At 37.3% G+C, this 19679-nt stretch overlaps 2 protein-coding genes across 2 annotated transcripts in view; one reads left to right on the top strand and one right to left on the bottom strand.

Annotated features, from left to right (window-relative positions):
• LOC150081259 (galactoside alpha-(1,2)-fucosyltransferase 2-like) overlaps positions 1 to 5576 on the bottom strand; it is a 31248-nt gene extending 25672 nt beyond the window's left edge. Inside the window, exon 1 of the mRNA XM_090379475.1 lies at positions 5303 to 5576. Coding sequence (XP_090235601.1) covers positions 5303 to 5453 — 151 coding nt within the window. The 5' untranslated portion in view covers positions 5454 to 5576. The remainder of the gene's footprint in view (positions 1 to 5302) is intronic.
• LOC150081258 (galactoside alpha-(1,2)-fucosyltransferase 1-like) overlaps positions 4631 to 19679 on the top strand; it is a 53171-nt gene continuing 38122 nt past the window's right edge. The window contains exon 1 of the mRNA XM_090379474.1: positions 4631 to 4732. The gene's annotated coding sequence lies outside the window, so the exon portion shown is untranslated. The remainder of the gene's footprint in view (positions 4733 to 19679) is intronic.

Raw genomic sequence — 19679 nt, 5'->3', positions numbered from 1 at the left:
ACAAAAACTGCCTCACGTCCATCACCACGTTTTGGTAAATACTCCTTCAGTACAATTCAACTTCTCTTGTTTTCTCTCTACGTGCACGTCCCTCTAATAGCAGTGGGAGTGGTTAATTAACATGGTTCACATTTTGGAGGAAACATTGAAAATGGTGTCCACAGTATTCTGTTCGAAAATACACTGGTTCTCATGATCTTTTTTCATTTCTGATTTTTGGATTGAGGATGTACATAGCTAAAATAAGCTTCAGGTTTTGGTTTCGTCATGGGATCACCGGAGAATCAAGAATCATGTAAACTAGGTTTCGAAATTTATTGTACTGTTTACCATCCAATAAGGAAGAAAAAGCTACTGCGTTGTCCTGAGAGAAAGGAAGTGCTACGAGGAAGTTGTTTTTCGAATGGAGTTTTGAAAACAAGTTATGTTTTGTTTTCAAATCTACGTTTACTGAAAGTTATTTTCTTTTAGCCACAAGCCTTAAATTTGTTGCATATCTCTATCAGTTGGAAAAGCCGTTTCACTTATTAACAGAAAGTGTTTTACAAATAATTATTCTCTTAGAAGTTTCTTTTAAATATTTTTGGAAACTTTATGTTTTAGTGATATGAAATTCGTATTGAACTATAAAATTTCTAGAAGAATTGCAACTCAATTCTTCGTGATTGGTGGTACAAGTTTTTTCCTTCAAAGTATCGTGCTTTTGTTCCACTTTCCAAGCTAACTGAATCCAGATTTTTAAAAGCAATTTAAGTTTTAACCAAACATTTTCAAAGTCCTCTGACATAGCGGGAAGATATAAATGATATTAAAAACAAATTTTTAAACTCTACTACTGGAAAAAAAAAATAATATATAGTAGTTTGGAGTTCCTTACTTGTATTTTAAATATTATTTAACTGTAGACTGGTTGCAAAATATAAACATTTATTACGGTATATCTTTCAACTATTTCAGGAATTATAAACCTACAGAAATAAGAAAAAAATTTCAGCCATATCTGTTAGAAATGTTGGCTGTTGTTAAGATTCAAGCGCATCAGAGACTAAAACCATATTGCGTCAGCGTGTATTATGTCTGTGTATTCAAGAAGCTCAATCCCTTTTTTTTTTTTTTTCAGATGTGATTTCCATACTTGAATACAATATTCCAAATGTGGTTTTACAATTGCCTTATACATTGGGATTATAATCGCCCTATTTTTATAGGAGAGTTATAATGCATATTTCATGCCCCATCTAGTTTAACTAGTAGTTTTAACTTTCATTCCTTCTAGGGGAGACAGCGTATATGAATAACCGAAGCCCATCCTTGTTTGCCCATCCATCTTTGCTCCAGAAATCTAACATTTGGACCTTGGTCTTTCCAGGAATAAATGAATACATTTTAGGAGATAGGAACACGTTACCACAAGAAAGGTGAAGTCATCCACGGACAACAACAACGAAAGATGACCAATATCGGGCACTAACTGCCAAACGCAGCATAAGATGTTTTCACCTTTACTGGAACCTTCATAGACCACTGATTCTACTGTATCAAGGTATGAGAGTCTTGCAGACACTAACAAAAGAGATCCTATGCTATCAAACTTGCAATACTCTGACCAAGGAAGAGCCTGTTTATCATTTATAACTGGACACCGCAAATGGCACACTAAGTAATGAAGTTATATTCTTTGAGTCAGATTCAGCCAGAAGAGAATTCAATTTGAGACATTAATGATCATAAGATATCTTCATAATTAATTGCCTCCATAGCTTGAAGGATGAAACATCGACTGCTAGACGATATAGAAATGAAATCTCAGTGACCTATGCTAGAGTGTTCCATGCTGAAATTAGTCCTCAGTTTCTTTATATGAATAACACCACACTTCTTGGTAAGACTCAGCTGGTTGGTGAATTTCTAGAAAACGAAGACAAGCAAGGCGTGGAGTAGGCTGCCAACTACCAAGACCTGACGCCAACAGAATATGTCTTGGATTCTTTGGGGAGGTGAACTGTCAGTATTAAACCTTCTCCCAAGAATCCTATATGAGCTAAAATCTGCTTTAAGGGATTTATTGCATACTGATCTTTTGGACAATCTTGTGGGCAGCATAATGGGTCAGGACAAGAGTGTATAGCGTCTCCTTGTATAAACATTTTTCTGCTCACTTTTTTAATTTGTTTACTGGTGTTGATGACCGAAAATAACTGGTGTGTAAAATATATGTATTATATAGATTGTTGCATATAAATTTATTAATTAATGCTTGTTAATAGCAGTAATTTCCAATTTAAATTTTCTTCTTAGTCTTTCTTTATCTCTTATGAGAAACTCTGAAAATTGTTTTACAAATTTTGTAGATTTAGTTTATGGCCAGTCTTCGAATTGGCTTTAAAGCTGTAGCCAGGAATGTGAGAAAAGCACATTGATAAACGCAAGATACTGCATGTGGTCCACTTCATGTACAGGTTGATGACAAACTTAATAAATATTCAGCAGCTAGATTCACATATGAAGAATTTTTTAGGGATGGGAATACCAGAAGTCTTTAATTCTGACTAGGAGTTAAATAATTTGTGATAACTGAAATGAAGCTAAAAAGGTATATAAATTGTCGAAGGTAAAGGTATATAAGGCGCCTGAGTTTCTATCCAATTACGATGAAAAGGAGCATCGAAAGAAATAACCAACCCTTTAGCAATAATAATGAGACTATTCTTGGATTCGAGGAAAGCCCTGTTGACTAGAAATGTGCAAATGTCCCGCTTAACCACAGAAGGGATTCGAAAGGCGAAGCAGTAATTACAGATCCATTAAGTTTGAATTCTGTGCCACGGATAATATTGGGGTCAATAATTAAAATAATGCAAGTCATCTGGAAAGGAACGAAACTATAAATTAATGGTTGATGGTGCAAATAAAATGTATTAGACATGTTCACTCGGTCAAAACTGTACAGTAGAAAAGAAGATCGTCGTCAAGATTTGAAGTTATTTCTACAATCTTTTCGCTATCCTACTGCGGCCCGACAGAGAATTGGACTACAAAAACTTAATTGTTATAACATATTTGTAACAAGGTGGGGATGGAACCAACCATGTACCTGTTCCCAGGATACCACTGCAAGTTCCTGCTTTAGGAATGCCACTTTACAAAAAAAATTGTATTAAGACACGTAAAATATTGTATTAGTGCGTATTGTACTACCACAACTCACACTAAGTTGAATAGGCCTATTCATAAAATTTTAATAGAATGACGTTTCAAGAATTACCATACAAATCTTCACTGTCACAATGACATAGCAGATACTGCTTTCGATTTACACGTTCTCTTCATTTGAAAACTTCAAGTATAAGAAAGTCTGACCTGCATTTTCATACCATTTCTATGTTTTATACTATTTCGCGTTAGAAGCAAGAAAAGTGGTTAGCAAGTGGTAGAGTCTAGTAGTTTATTAAATTTTTTTGTAATATTAAAATACATTACTCAGATAGTATAACTATATGAAAAAAACAAGCCTTTAAAAAATAACAGAAGTCCGACCTTAAGTTCAATTCGATGTCCTTTTTTTCTTTTTCTTTTTTATAACAGCTGCAGAATGTAACTGTTGACAAATATTGATTCCTTATTAAAAAAAAAAACAACAAAAAAAAAAACACATTTATTTGAAGTAGTCCAGGGAAAACAGCGTTTCTCGGAAAAAGACGTTAGGCAAAATTCACTAACTGTCCGGTGTAATTTTTATGGAAGGGCATTGGAAACACCATCAATTACAGAGGATAAAATCATGGATAATATCAGAAATGGATATTCACTGAGTAATTATTATCAACGCAATCGAAAATTTTTGTTACAACTGCATATTTTTTTGTCCACTATTGTTCATAAGGGTTGAACACGACGATCTAACGTAGCAGATGCAAGCAGGGTCGTAGGTCACAACCATAACCTGCCTTCCCAGACAATGCCGTATCGTGGTTGTACTGAAAGGCTTCGCACTTGGCCGGTAAACCAAATGGTGTTGGCTAGCAGGTGTGTTCAGTGGAGTTCAACGATCCTCACTACTTCATTTTCTTACGTTGTCCTTGGTTCAAACAGGTTTACTGAGTATTAATCGGTGCTGACTAATAAATGTCAGAGGGCAGGCTTATAAGAAAGTGCAAAGGGGAGAAACTGTAACGCTTTGTACTATTCGGTTTCTCCAGGCTTGGATTAAAAGTATTTTTAATACAAAGTTTTAGCGAGGTATCGATATGCGAAAGATATTATGAAAGACACTTTAAAAATATAAAAAAAATACTCGCCGTGAGTATTTTTAAAACTGAGAAATATTATCAACCAACGTATAAAATAAATGCCAAGCGTACAGTACTAAATTAATAAATTTTACACCTCACTAAATTTTAATTCATAGCTGGAAAAGCAGGGGGCGTCTGGCATGGGAAAGATTTGTGTTATGAAAGCCACTTTCAAATGTATAATGAAAAAAAATACTCGACACGAGTATTTTTTAAATTGAGAAATACTATCAGCCAGCGTATAAAAATAAATAAATATAGCAAAATAATAAAATTTACACCACACTAAATTTTAATTTATAACTCATACACAGAAAAGAAGAGGGCGTCTGATAAACGCAGTATGGAAAGCGCAGTGCGGCACATTACAAGACACCTACGAAGGTAGACAAGAAAAGTGGAAAAACAAGAAAGTATTCCAACACATAAAAGAATAAGAGGTGAGCAAATAAGGAAATGATTGACGAATTATGCTACTTCGATTAACAAATTAATTTGAATTTATGCTACCGGCATAAAACCTTACAATGTTCTAACCCTAAAGAGAAAAAGCTATCCATCGTCTGCTCATTTCAGTAGTTTCTTATAACCGGAAGCTGAAATAAAAAATAATAATAAATGAATAAACTAATCAAATTATAAATTAATTAATAATTCTGTTATTTTTGCATATGTAATTAATTAAATAACGTGGTTCGAACGTTCAGATTTAAGAGTATTTGTGACCCAATTGTCATTTCCTCTCCCTCTTTGCAATACTTGATATTTATTCAGTGTGTAGAAACAAAATAAATACTGCAGTTTGTATTTTATGTATGAATTAATACGAACACCCCTTGGAGATTAAATATAATATTCCCAAGAAAGTCACTCCCTTTTTCCTGGGATGTTTTCAAGTTTGTATAAATGGGAAATGACGTCATCTATTTTTAGATCAGAGAGGGGAAGTTTACTAGATTATTTTAGCATAATTTATAAATAATTATAGATATTGTAAATAATTTACTTACATTCTGTGGATTCTTTCAGGGGATAATCTATGATATAATAGTCATCACTGATGAAATAAAAGAGGTAGAAAGCGTAGCAGGCACTTATAAAAACGACTATCCATTTAAGGCCGATTTTAATATTTCTGTGTCTGAGTGGCGTGAAAACCATTTTACGAAAACAGTACTCCTTGCACACGTATTACCAAGGAAGCTTGCCCAACGACCTTTTACATTAAAGTTTATGGTGAGGATCTTCACAGTATGCCGTCTCCTCATCCCTTGCGTTCGGCCACTGCTGCTGCTAAACTTCCCTGCACCTATACCGAGTCACGCGCATGCGCTTTGATGTAGCGCACAAACGTTCTTTGCATGGTGGAGAGAAATCCAAGAGTGCTACAGCGCGCATATAATCATGTAGAAAGTGGTTGTAGTGCATAAATATTTCAATGAAAAGATATATAAGCTGCAGTAGGAATGCAGACGTTTTCAATAGAAATATGTTCACAATTTAATGAAGGCGCCAATTATTTTGATTGTGAAGTGTAGTGGTACGTTGTGACGTAAAGCCATTTAGCATTTATTACTTGTTCAGAGGAAGGAAAATAGTCAAAACTAGTCAAGAAATCTTTCTCACGAATTAAATCGTATTTTTGTATTCCACTTGTTTACTTAAGAAAAAGGCGAAATCATGCGAGCGAGCAGAGGAATTAGGCTTTACGTAGCCGAGTGGGCAATGAAAGTGTGCAATAGCACATGCGTTTGGTTTGACCGTGGTTGTAATCCACGTGACCTGTAAATACGGTAATATTTTTGTTTTCTCTCTGTCTTTTAGAACTTCTCTCAGCCTTGTAGCTGTCCCAAAGTATAAACAGAAAATGTGTTTTGGTCTGACATAACTGAGTGCGATAGTACGCGTGCATGGGTTTGACTGTAGTTCGAGTCGCGTGACTGCTAAATACGATTAATTATTATGTTTTTGTCAATAATGAATGTGTAAACTCCTCTGATCTATGTGGTCGTGCCGGAGTATAAATAGAACATTTATTTATTTATTTAAGGGGAAAAATTCGCGGACTGCATATTTATTGCTTCGAATACGCGAGATGTAATTTTTTTTTTTTTTTTTTTTTTATATTCACGTTGGATCAAGTTCAGTTCTTACACAACTGTGAAGTCAGCAATGCTATACATTAAATGAGTTTGGTGTTGATCTAACTTTTCTCTCCCATGTATGTTATATCTGTAAATTCCATGTTTTCAGAGGTCGATTTGCTGTTTTGCTGGATGAAAAACCCGAGTTTCCAGGAGGAAAACCATACTACCCTCGCCTGAGACCGACTAACTCAGCCATGTTGTGAAAAGACCCATAAAAATTCCTTACGTCATTGACGTGATTCTGAGGTCTTTTCCACCCGGTTCTTCACTGTCCTCGTGCTCACAGTTGGTATAATCAAATCGGAATCGATCCTGAAACTTTCCGAAGGATTAAGAGAGCATAAAACTTTGTGTCAACTTGACTTTTCCATGTAGAGCGATGTTCGAACATCGAAGCGTACTTTACTTTGCATTGAGAGATAACTCGAAATTTTATAATAATAAAAATAAAAATAATTGGCGAATTTCTGTTGGTTCCATTTTAATGAAATTTCAGATGATCCCACAAATCGTTCTTAAAGAATAAATATAAAATTTCATGAAAATCTGTGCATTGGGAGTTGAGTTTTACATGTGGACGGACAGACGAACGTGGTAAAGACAAGAGATTCATTATCAGCGAACGCATCTAAAAAACCATTCTAATTCAATTTTACGTTCCCTTGCGTGCATCGTGTAAGTTTGAACAATCATTCCAAAGCCTCAAACACCTAGTTTTGAAGGCTGTAATTTAAGAATCCCAATCTTTCTTTGTAGGAATGTCCTTTTGTACTCCTCCCAGCTAGTCTTGTTATTCTTGCGGGTAACACAGTGGTTATAATGGCTGTCATCCCATACTGGCCTGAAAAGGCTTGAGTTCTAACCGGTCAATGACGCGAGGAATTTTTATGGTCATTTTTTCACAAAGCGGCTCAATTAGTTGGCATCAGTCGAAGGTTACAGGGTTTTTTATCCCGGATTTTCGGGTTTTTCGTCTAAAGCCTTAGTTGCATAGTTGTTTTCGAAATTTTATGAATATCCATCCACTGAGAGTCGAGTTATTACATGAGGACAGACGGACAAAGGAATAATCATTGCCAGATTTCTATTGGTCTGGTTTTAATTAAATTTCGGATGTTCTACAAATTATCTAAAAAAATCGAATATAAAATTTCATGGAAATCGTCCGCTAGGAGTCGAATTATTACATGCTGACGTACGGTCATGGTAAAGGCAATAAATATGCCAATGTGCCTAAAAGCACTAAAGGAACCTAACACCAAATCCGCTCGTAACATTCGTGCATGGCAATTGTCATTTGTAATCAATCCCTTTCTTTTTCGTCACATACAAAACCTGCATCCATAGTATTCCCATTGTGGATTATAAGTAACACATAATTCTCTGACGCCATTCTTCAACTCATAATCGTCTGACTCCATTGTTTAACTCATAATCGTCTGACTGCATTGTTCAACTTATAATTGTCTGATGCCATCGTACAACTCATAATCATGTGACGTATTTGGCGCCCTAGAAACTCTTAAGTTGGAGAGATATGCATCTTTCCAATTGTTGGGACTTTACATAGGTCCAGAGATGCTCCTTGGCAAGCGTAAGCTTGCCAAGGAGTATCTCTGAGCGTCGTGTTCAAAAAAAAAAAAAAAAAAATCCACTACAACGTATTTTAAGATTTTTTTTATTCAACAGTGAAAAATTTACATGAAAAAATATTGAAATTATTAGTAAAATATTAACAAATATATATTGATTTTTCATCAAAATATCCTCCACGACATTTTATTACTGCCTACGCAGTTGTGACATTCTGACGATTCATTTCTTAATTGTCTTGACTAATAATATTATTCAAAGCGATCTGCAAGGTTCCCACAAATTTTGTTAAGATGGGCAGACTTCACGAACTTGACGATCTAGATCAGCATTTCGTAGGCCAGTTCCAGAGGGTCCGCGAAACGTTCAGAAGGGGGCATCAAGCAATATGTGTTTATATATATGTAGGGGTCCACAAACTTTTTTTGATTTTTGAAGGGGTCCGTAGATCTCAGTAGCTTGGGAGCCGCTGGTCTAGGTGATTCCATAAAAGCTCTGTTGGGTTTAAGCTAAGTGATTGGGGTGGTGGCTACATCATAATTCGCAGTACTCCTTCCTGTTGTTTAGTTACTAGAAAGTCCCTGTACAGCTTAGAGCTATGCCACGGGATATTGCATTATGTTCAAGAATGTTTTTATAGCCTTCTTTTCTTAAAATTCCTTTAATTCTGACGATATTACCCAATAAGGAAAAAACAGAAGCAACCCGTGCTTGAGTGTAGGCACTAAACAATGTGGCACCAATTTTTCTTCATTGATCGTGTCACATAAACTCTTAAACTCTACGCTTGGATCCAAAAACTTCTAATTTGCATTCATTCGTCCACAGTACGTTTTCTACTCTTCAATTGTCCAATGTTGATGGCTCTTAGCTCAAGCCAACTGTTTCTTTCGATTTTTTGGCTTTAATAAGGGTTTTTGGACCGCTACACGACCATGACGTCCTGGTTGTTTAAGACGAAGATTTCGGATTTCAGGTGCAGTAATTCTCGAATATGTTTAGAAATCAGTGTTATGGTCTTATCTTGTGCTTCCGATGTTACATGCGGTCGCCCTGATCGTGGTTTGTCCTTTAAACTGCCAGTCTCCTTGGATGGTCGAATGGTAGTTGGTACTTCTTTAAATGAAACATATCCTGTTTTGGCATACTTCTGATGGAATAACTTGATTTATACAAGTTATAATAGCACTTCTTTTTTCAACACTCAGATCCTTATTTCTGCCAAGTTTATCACGAAACACGCAAAACTCACACCAAACAAAATCATCTACAATCTTCTATGATGCAGAAACAATACTCTCACTTTCTAGAATATTCTAGAATCATCTGCAAAGTTCAGGAATCTTCTACAATTTTCTACCACATTCAGGAATCTTCTACAATTTCTACCACATTCAGGAATCTTCTACAATTTTCTACCACATTCAGGAGTCTTCCACACCAATTTGAAATACTCTCGAATATTCTAGAAATTTATTAAATATTATTTGAGTTTTGTGATTTTTATATAACTGGTGTGCAAAATTTAAGGACCAGTCAGGTTTTCACCTGTAGCTTCTCATAGGAGTGGCCTGGATATGGGAAAAGCATACCAAAGGAACTCGAAAAGTACAGAAATGATGATGGAAATAACAACGGAAACAAAACGGTACAAAGGGACTTGATTCAAAAATGCCAACATAGCACTTGCTGCCATGATACAGATGCATCACTGCCAAAGATAGAACAACGGGAAGAGGTGGTCCTCAGTAGGAGGTATGGCCACTGTAAAATGCCCACATTTTTCTTATTAATTTACAGATATTTCCCATGAATTTCCCCCTTTGCTGTGCCCCTTCTTGCTAAAGGGTTATTTTGGCTGTTTCAGCAGAAAATATAAATACTAGTCTACCATGACTAACCGCTATCAGTTTCATGACAAATATAGGATGGTTAAATTCGCTAGTGAGACTCTTATCCGACCCAGTTGCTTCCACAGTTACAAATTCCCCTTGCCATTATTTTTCTTAACTCAAGATAACGGTCGCTACACGCAGAAGTAAGTTCACAAGTCCAGGAAAATACGAACTTTCGCTCTCTGACAAACACTGTTCAGCTGTCCGATGTCAACCGCGTGAGTAAAGTGTCCCACCCTTGACCAAGCTCCGAGGAGGAGGAGGTGAAAGTTCACGCGATAAGGAAGATATACCCGGTGGACAACAGAGCGGAAGGGAGAGACTAGAGTGGTTTTGTGGTGGTTTTGGTAGAAGCAGTCGGTTAGTTAGTCTGTATGAGAGAGAGTGAGAAAATACAGTAAGTTTTTGGAAACGGGAATTACGTTACAGAATGACTGTACAGAGAGAAGCTTGAAGAACAGCGCAAGAAGATACAGAATGAGCGAGCGAAGATAGCAGAACCCGAAGGAAGACTGCGAAAGCACGGAATCCCCTCGCCGAGTTCCGCCCCCGTAGAATGAATCATCCTTATTTAGGTAAGTTATCCCAACAGCTATACATAAACCTTACTCCTCAGTAATATAATTAATTATGTTAGCATTGATAAATTGTAGAATACCCTAATTGTTGCTATCTTAAATAGCTTACTACATAGTATTTCAGTCTATCATAATTTACTATTGGTAACATGATGTATCACAGGGTAAAACCTATTTTATGTGTGCTATCCTAAATAGCGCGACATTTTAGTAATAACTCCCATTACTTCTTTTGACACTGAATGTAACCAGTATGATTTATTATGTTGGTATTGTTAAGTATAGAATATCCTAATGCTGCTATCTTAAATAGCGCATCATTTAGATTGTCGTATATCACAATTAACGATAGATAAAATAGTGTACAATTAGTTAAAACACATCTTATGCGCGATAGTTTAGTATTGACACCCATCACGTTTGTATAACTATTATGTCACATGCCAGTTCTTGCCTGAGATGAAGTATCCACACGAAGAACACCTATGTGAATAGCCCATTAATTTCCAAAACATCAATAATGCTAAGAACTCTTAAATACTCCCATAAAATCAGCTTGTATTTTTGTAACCAAATGATATAGTATTTGCTTGTCACTGCCACTAGGGCGGTAGTTTTTATACATGTATCAATTCTATAGTGGAGTATATTAAACTATATTTGTTTTAAACATATGCCTCAGACCTATCCTCCATTCACACGAATGAGTAAGTAAAGAATTATATATAGAAGAATTTTTATTGCGGTGCTCAAAATTCCTGACTAAAACTGGAAAGGGTTTGAGTATTAACACAGCGCCCTGGTCGATGCTGCGGTTCCATTCCCCTCAAAAGGGTGGATATTGAGGGCTGAGACCATTGTCCTAATATAAAAAACCACTAGACAGTCACATGAGTATACTGGGTTTATGACAGAACAAATGATTAAGGAAGGAAAACGTCCTGCTATACAGATGTGTTGTCCAGAGGAGCCCGAACGTAATAATAATAGTAAGAAGTATAACACGCCCCAGTATAACACCACCCTTAATGTCGATGCAGGCTTTGCATGGCCTGTCCATACTTAGAACAATGTTGTTTATAAGATCTTGCGGTAACATCGTCCATTCTTCTGTCAGCGCCATCTTCAGCCGATGAACATTTTCTGGTGGGTGTGGACGTGCCGCTAGGCGTCTCCTCAGAGCGTCTCATATGTGTTCGATGGGATTTAGATCGGTGGAACGGGCAGGCTAATCCACACGAACAATGTCCTCACTTTCCAAAAGCATTTCGACAGCTGCAGTGCGATGGGGTGTGGCGTTATCATCCATAAACACGAACTCTGGGCCAATGGCACTTCGGAACAGACGCACATGGGGAAGGATTACCTCAGCACAGTAGCGTGCACCGGTTACAGTACCGCCTTCCAGTATCTGTAGTTGTGTACGTCCATTCAAGATAACGCCTCCCCAGACGAGAACACCTCGACCGCCATATCGATCCCCTTCAGTGATGTTTACGAGGTGATACCGTGTGCTAACCTCTCGCCAGATTAGCTGACGTCCAGAATCGTTGCTGAGACTGAATCAACTGTCATCAGTAAAGTGTACCTTAAGTAAAGATTTTGTTGTTGTAACCTTTAGAAATAGTGTTGGTCCTTAAGTTTTGCACACCAGTGTATAATAGAAGATATTTTATTAAAAATTGGTAAATTAGTTAATCCCATTTTAATAAAAACTGATAATTAAGAAAAATGAAACACGATTCCAAACATTTAGGCGGGAGTGTAGCTAACCGTAACTTATAATGCATTGAGATTATATCTTCTAGACCCATTTTCCCTTGGCCTCATTAAGGGCATTTTTAAGAATGCTTGTTCTTCCAGTTGTAAACTACTACGGTGATCTAGTTTAGTCACATCAAAAAGAACTGGCTAGACAAGAAAGTTCGTTTTTTTTTTTTTTTTTTTTGCAAAATCTTTTTTAGATCTGATAACATTGTTCTTTATATGAAATTTGAAATTTTCCCCAATTTAACTTTGGAGATCATTACATTGCATTAATTTTTATATCCACTCTTCATAGATTTTGAAAGGTTAAGATAAAATCTTTAATTTTTTTAAGGTAATTAGCTAAATTTTTATATAAAATTTGACATTTTGATGTCCAAATAAGATTTCACTATAATTCTAATATAATGCAGTACAGTAGACTTTTAGAGGATTTTTGGAGGGGGTGGATGGCTGATGGCAAGATGATGACAATATATTCTACTTCGTTAAGGGCAAAGCAGAGTATACTGGAATAGGTTTGCAAATGCACGCGTATTAATCAATAGCTCTTAACAAAGCGATCATTCAAAATTAGTACAACTTTCGGTTAACTTCAGTAAGAGACTCTTATCCATGGATCTTTGAGTGAGCAAATGATGGCTAGATCTAGTTCCGCCTCCTCTGTCGCACTGATTGGACAATCTATTCGTTCGTTTATTTTTTTATTTCCCGATTGAAACCAGCGGTAAAGGGAGTGGAGGAAATCGTTTATGATTTTAAGCCATCGCCAAAGGGGGGAAATTTGTTTCCCAATAAATGGTTTACGGGTTTCTCCGTTTACCCTTTTAAATGAGGAAACAAAATTAAGCGAAGGAATAGATCGTCCAATCACCATGAAGCAGTATAAGGGGCTAATCGTTGTGTCCTTGTCTTAAAGATCCATGGGTAAGAGTCTTTTACTGAAGATTAACCCAACTTTCTGTTTTACTTTTAACTTTCAGTTTTTTGTCAGATGATGAAATTCCAACAAGTGAAATCACCAGTGATTACCGCAGTAATTTCACCTGCAGGAATTCGCGAACATTTTCACTGTTGTGCATGGAAGATTACTGTACAAATTGGAGCAGTATGGTATTAAGGATAAGTTGCTACAATGGATAAAAGGGTGATTGAGTGAGAGAAGACGGGGAGTGGTAATCAGTGGACGCTGCTCTTCGTGGACTAATGTTATTAGTGGAGTCCCGCACGGTTCGGTGTTGGGCCCACTGTTGTTTTGGATATTTATGAAGGTGTATCAGGCTTAGAGTCGAAGTTTCCAGATGATACAAAGGTTGGCAGGGTTATTAATGACAGTGTGCTTCAGCAACTAGATCTAGAAAATTTGGGCAGATGGGCTGAGAACTGCAACCGAAGTTTAACATTGGCAAATGCAAAGAACTGCATGTGGGTAGAAGTAACCCCGGAGGAACGTACCAACTGTGTGGTACTACACTTAGGGTGGTAGAAAATGAAAAAGACCTGGGAGTAATTGTGCAGTCAGATGAAGTTTTCTGAGCAATGCAGACAGGCTGCCAGAGCAGGTAATGTGGTTTTGTCAATGATATACAGGAATTTTGCTAGTATGGAAAAGGATGTGATTATCCCTTTGTATAGGGCAATGCTCATGCACCGCTTTGAGTACTGCGTACAGGTCTGGAGGCCTCATTTTAGGAAGGATACAGAGTTGCTTGAGCGGGTATAGAGAAGGGCAACAAGTTTGGTGAGGGGAATGAATGGGGTCCTCTTACGAAGAAAGGCTTAAGGTCTGCAAATTGCAGCGACTGGAGACTAGGCACCTGCGAGGTGATCTGATTGAGGTGTATAAGGCCTTGAATGGGTTGAGCACGCTGAATTCTGGTGGGATTCTTTCGCTTGCTCATATTACGAACCTGAGGAGGCATAAATTCAAATTGAGGAAAGACAGTTGTAGAACAGATGTACGGAAATTTGCCTTTAGTCAGGGGGTGGTTAATTGCTGGAACAAACTTCCATCTGTCGTTGTGGAAGTTGATAACTTAAATAAATTCGAATAGGAACTGGAAAAACTTTTAGAGGGAATGGTTGTGTCATTTTTTTTTTATTTGGCTGACACTACATAAGCTCATACGCTTCCTTTCTTACATTACAACCTCTATTACTACTACTACTAGATTCTGCAAAATTCATTCGCAGGACAAACTTTTTTTTTTTTTTTTTTTGCATTTTTTTTTTTATTTGCAAGCCATTGTATATCTGACCTTCGATGAGATATACAATGCGATTAACTGCCAAGCTTTTTCCGTTGGAGAAAAAAAGAATGCATAAAATCATGCATCGCATTTTGAATTTCACAAAATCATAATTCAGAAATTTCAATTTTAAGTAAACAGATAAGCCAGTTGTATGAAACTATGGTCACCGTGATTAGAAACAAAGTAAAATACCAGAGATCAATTTATGTCAAATAAACAGGGAGCAAATTCAGGTTGGTGGTGTTAGGAAAGAAAGAGAAAGCGAGAGAGAACTACTATAACAGACAGTAACACGATACTTCATGTTACAGTACATGCCTAATGTTTTACGTACTTTGGTAAAGTGGAAATTCCATTTTCAGAGCGATTTTTTTATCGATATTAGCAAGGGGTTTACACCGTGTAAGAATTCATGTCTACAAAATGTCGAACCCGGAGAATTTTGTTTCATTTTTGGCAAAAAGTTGAGAAGTTGCAGGGATTCATATCGGGAATTATGACAAATTGCTGATCCATAGCACTTTGCAAGTCCATGTAGGACAACAAGCGACGTATCTGACTAATCCTTCTGCTTTGCCTCCTTTGCTGGAAGAAAAACTGCGTTTACGAGAGGGGAAGGAGGACTTGTCAACCCGCCCACCCATAGCAGACGATTCTACATGACATCTCGAACAGGCCTTTCTCATCACAGGAATAATTCTATAGAACAGACATTATGGGTTAATTGGACGAAGAAATACAGAAAAAACATTAGATTTTATTTATTTTGCTCATCAAACAAATGTGGACTACAGTAGACCATGTATTATAGATGCACTTATGTGGTATACTTTTGTGCAAAAGTTAAGGAAGTCACACATTTTTATAAATTTCTCAACCCCACCTGTAAAGATTGCAATAAAACTTTTCGTGGACATCTGTAAATAAATAATCCATAAAAGCTACTAAAACGCAATGAACATTTCTCATTCCTCTTTGAGGGTAGAATTTAGTTCACCTAGGATTCTTAGGGGACTGTCGTGATTTGCAATTCTTCATCCCCGAAAGCATCTAATGCATGTTTTATAAGATTTGGGGATTTCGCAGGATACCTTCCTTTCCAGTAATTCGCCTGTCTCGTGATTAAATGCATTATCGTCCATAAAAAAAGGAACTGAAGACTAATTGTACCCCGAATCAAAACGTGGAGGGCGGTAAGATTTCATCTCCATATCATTCACCGTTCTGCTGTCGAAGACGAATGGGGTGAGTGGTCATTAATAATGAAGCTTCAGCACACCGTTGTTCTCCACTGCCATAATTTCCCCTTTTTTTATATAATGCATGAAAAAGGTCTGGATTCGAATCCTGTCAATGACGCGAGAAAATTTTATGGGATTTTTTCAGCACTCCATTGCTGAGTTAGTCGGTCTCAGGTGCGGACAGCAAGGTTTTCCCCCGAAACTCGAGTTTTTCCTCAACCAAAATAAGCAAATCGACCAGAGAACACACAATTTATGGGCATCATACACATGGGCAGATAAGAAAACTCTTGAATGGTTCTATTACGACAATTCTGTCCGTCCGTCCGCATTTAACACTCACCTCCCAGTGGACGGATTTTCATGAAATTTTATATGCAGCTCTTTTAGAAAGATTTTGTAGAACATCCCAAATTCCATTAAAATCTGCCATTATTATTTCTCGTTCCCTACGTCCGCATGTAATAACTCTACTCCCAGTAGATAGATTTTCATAAAATTTTATATTTGGCTCTGTTGAACGATTTGTCGAGTCTTCCCAATTAAAATTGGACCAATAGAAATCCGGCAATTTCTATTTATTTTTTTCATACATATCATATAGGCTATCTATATACTGTATATGATAGCTGAAGCACTGGATATTGTTTTTTGCTGTGCGCCGTTTTTTGTTAATTTTTTTTTTTTTGGTTATAAATCATGAATTATTACTATTTGCTAACGCACCTGAAATATAATGCATTAAGTTAACTAGACATCGATTGTCTTTCGATGTTATCGCCCGTGGATGGTCTTCAGCCTTACTGGGGTTACATAAGCCTCTCACACTGGAATTATTTTTGCAGTCTTGATATGTGGCTTTCGGACATATTGAAGGACTTAGACAAACTTGGTTGGTCTCCATTGATGACGACCATTGAGATGGTATCTTCTTGTACGGTATAAGGAAAGCTTCTCAGATGCTCTGTCTTGGCCAGGAATAAAAGTGTAAAATACAATTTACCAGGATATTTAGAGATTGGGTTTGGATTTTTTATGGTGAGATTTTTATGAACGTGCATGTAAAAATTTTATGATATTTTTGTATTTTTCTAGTATTACACCTACCCTAGGTGCTTCATTTAAAGGGTACAAATTACCATTCCAAGATTCAAAGAGACTGGCAGTTTAAAGGACAGACCAAGATCAGGACGACGGCGCGTAACACAAGACTATAACACTGATTTCTAAACGCATTCGACGACTTACTGAACCTGAAATGCGTATAGTGTTGAGGATTAAGTGGCACCGGTCGTTTCCCACAACTCCGCTGTCTCTTGTGTTGAGATACAGTTCCCTGTAAAGGCCAGAAAGTGTGAGTGATGCGTTGTTTATGTTGTGTAATGTAGGGGTCTGTTGTTCTTGTGGCCTCTTAGCCTAGGGGGCCGTGGAGCATCACAGACACCTGGTTTCTGTCCATGGTAGGGGTAACCAGGCAAAGGAATCAGGACACATTATCCTAGAGGCCATCCCTAGGGACGCCTGAGTTTCCCAAGAAGGAGCCCACACAATTTTTTTTTCCATTGGAAAAGAGCGTAGTGGGAATAGTCAAGAAAGGCGAAAGAAAGGAGAGTGGAAAGTAACAGCTGAACGATAGGGAAAAATGTTCATCTGGATATTAGACGAAGAGACCAAAGAGGAGAGGTGAGTGAGCAATTTCCCAGGTGGAAAGGACACAGGGAAAAGGGGGTTCCTGCTTGGTAGCCAGTTGGCCCAGTAGTCCAACTGGTTCTATAGTTCCTACACCAGAAGATTCCAGTGTCAGCAGTGTTGATCCTAGCATGTCTATTAATGTTACTGAGTTGAGAGCATCCAGCATGGAGATAGTTAGAAAACAGCGGTGGTATGAAGATCATTTTGAAGTCTAGTTCTCATGCTTTCAAAAACAGCATGTGCAAACGAGGTAAGGGCGTGATAATAGTGCTCTTCCGTCAGATAGAGATGTTCTTGATTCCTAGGATTATCAGTAATTTTTGTGATGAGGCGAATTCCTCCTGCCTTTGCGGTTCAGGGGAACCGCAATGGCAGGAGGTTGTTCGCAACACCCAGATTTACTAACTTCTGGTTAAATAGGCTATGGCCAGTTAGTACAAAAGTGACATAGAGGCCTGGAGAAAACCAGGGTGGAGGGTTTGGGCTAATCATGTCTACCCTTGGTATAAACCTTTTTGTAATGGCTCCTTTGGTGGTTTCGTCCCAACACTCCTGCCATTTTCGGTACACTTCTTCGATTCTTTTGCGCTCTTGTTGTGACCATTTCATAGGTCTAGTGAGAAGCCAGAGATATCAGCTGGTATATTTTTCTTTACACGTTGGAATAGGCCATTCCGTAGAACTTCAGGGTGAAGAGGGGGAAACTAACAAGGATTTGGAGGGGGAGTGTACTGACAGTATAGCACTCTCGCTATACTATTGTCTGAGAGTGGAAGGTGCTATACTGTCAGTACACTCCCCCTCCAAATTTTTCTCTGTAGGATCAAGTTTCTGTTTATTACGGGTTAGTGTGATCTTGCACCAAGCGCTAACGCCATCACAACACATGATAGGTAGGAAAACAACTTATATAGAATTTTATGAAAGTTTAGTCCAGGATCGAGCGTTTGGTTGGTCGTTGTAGGCGCATCAGCAACTTAGTCCATATTGCTTCGTATATAATGTCTGCAAATTGCATGTGTTTTTTGTCGATTTGCTGGACGAAAATCCCTATATTTCACGAGGAAAACCATGCTGCCCTCGCCTGAGACCAACTAACTTAGGCATGTTTTGAAAAAGACCTATAGAAATTCCTCTCGTTATTGACGGGATTCGAACTCAGGTCTTTTCCACACGGCGTGGGAAGGACGGTGATTATTCCAACTGTGCTACCCAAGAGGGCAAGGATTGAGTAATGCTGTAATGAACTGCATTTTTCGTTTATGGTACTTTCTTTTTCCCCAGCAACTGAGGTTTTTTTGGCCTGCAAGACAGGCAAATCACCTAGAGAACACACGCATTTACAGTCATAATACATATATGGGTATATGTCACAGATTTCGGGTGGCCCTAATATAATAATTTGAATTTTTTATGGTACTTTCTGTACACATTGGATCATTCCGTCGAGAGTAAGAGCAAAATTCTGTTCAAATTTCTTCCTTTGTCTTCTTAAAATGCATTAATTCGCTATGACTAATACAGTAAAAACAAATTCTTATGTATACGGAATACATACATGTGTATTTTTATTTCTTTTCTGCTTTTAATAATACAAGATTAAATGATAAATCATTTCTGTAGAATCATCAGTAAAATGAAAACAAAGCTAAAATTTTCAAATAATAAAACTTATATTAATCATACACAATAAAAGGAAATAAAATTTACTTTCAGTATCAATAAATATATTGCTTTTCCCTTGCAATATTTAACGTTCTGTATTCACCATCAACATCTCTGTTGTTAGTCAATGACGTTACATACATTAATGAACGAAACGCAGATATTGCTTAATATCTTAGCTGATATAAAGTACTCTGAAATATATACACTGTCCTACGAAAATTCGAGGGGGGGGGAGGTTATGAAAAAAAAACATTATTTATTCAAAATATTTAATATTGAAATAATATAATCTATTAAAATTGATAGAAAACTGGTGGTATCGGCAATTTCCTGCAAGAGGGCCATCCCATATCTTTTGGTAGTTCAGTATACATCGTACAGTATACCCAGAGCTGTTCAAGGTTTTGATGTGTAGATGCGAAGAAAAAAAGACCACCCCCCCTTCCTCTACATGCAAAGTGCACTGCTGGACAAAATTAAAATAAAACGTAGAAAACGCGGTGTAACTCCTGCAGCTTTCGATGAAGCGAAACAAAATTTGGTATGGTGGTGCA

The sequence above is a fragment of the Mastigoproctus giganteus genome, chromosome 8 (genome assembly GCF_048544385.1).
Source record: "Mastigoproctus giganteus isolate SK-2022 chromosome 8, ASM4854438v1, whole genome shotgun sequence".
Lineage (NCBI taxonomy): Eukaryota > Metazoa > Arthropoda > Arachnida > Uropygi > Thelyphonidae > Mastigoproctus > Mastigoproctus giganteus.
The sequence above is the reverse complement of the archived record's forward strand: the minus strand, read 5'-3'. Positions and strand labels throughout refer to the sequence as shown.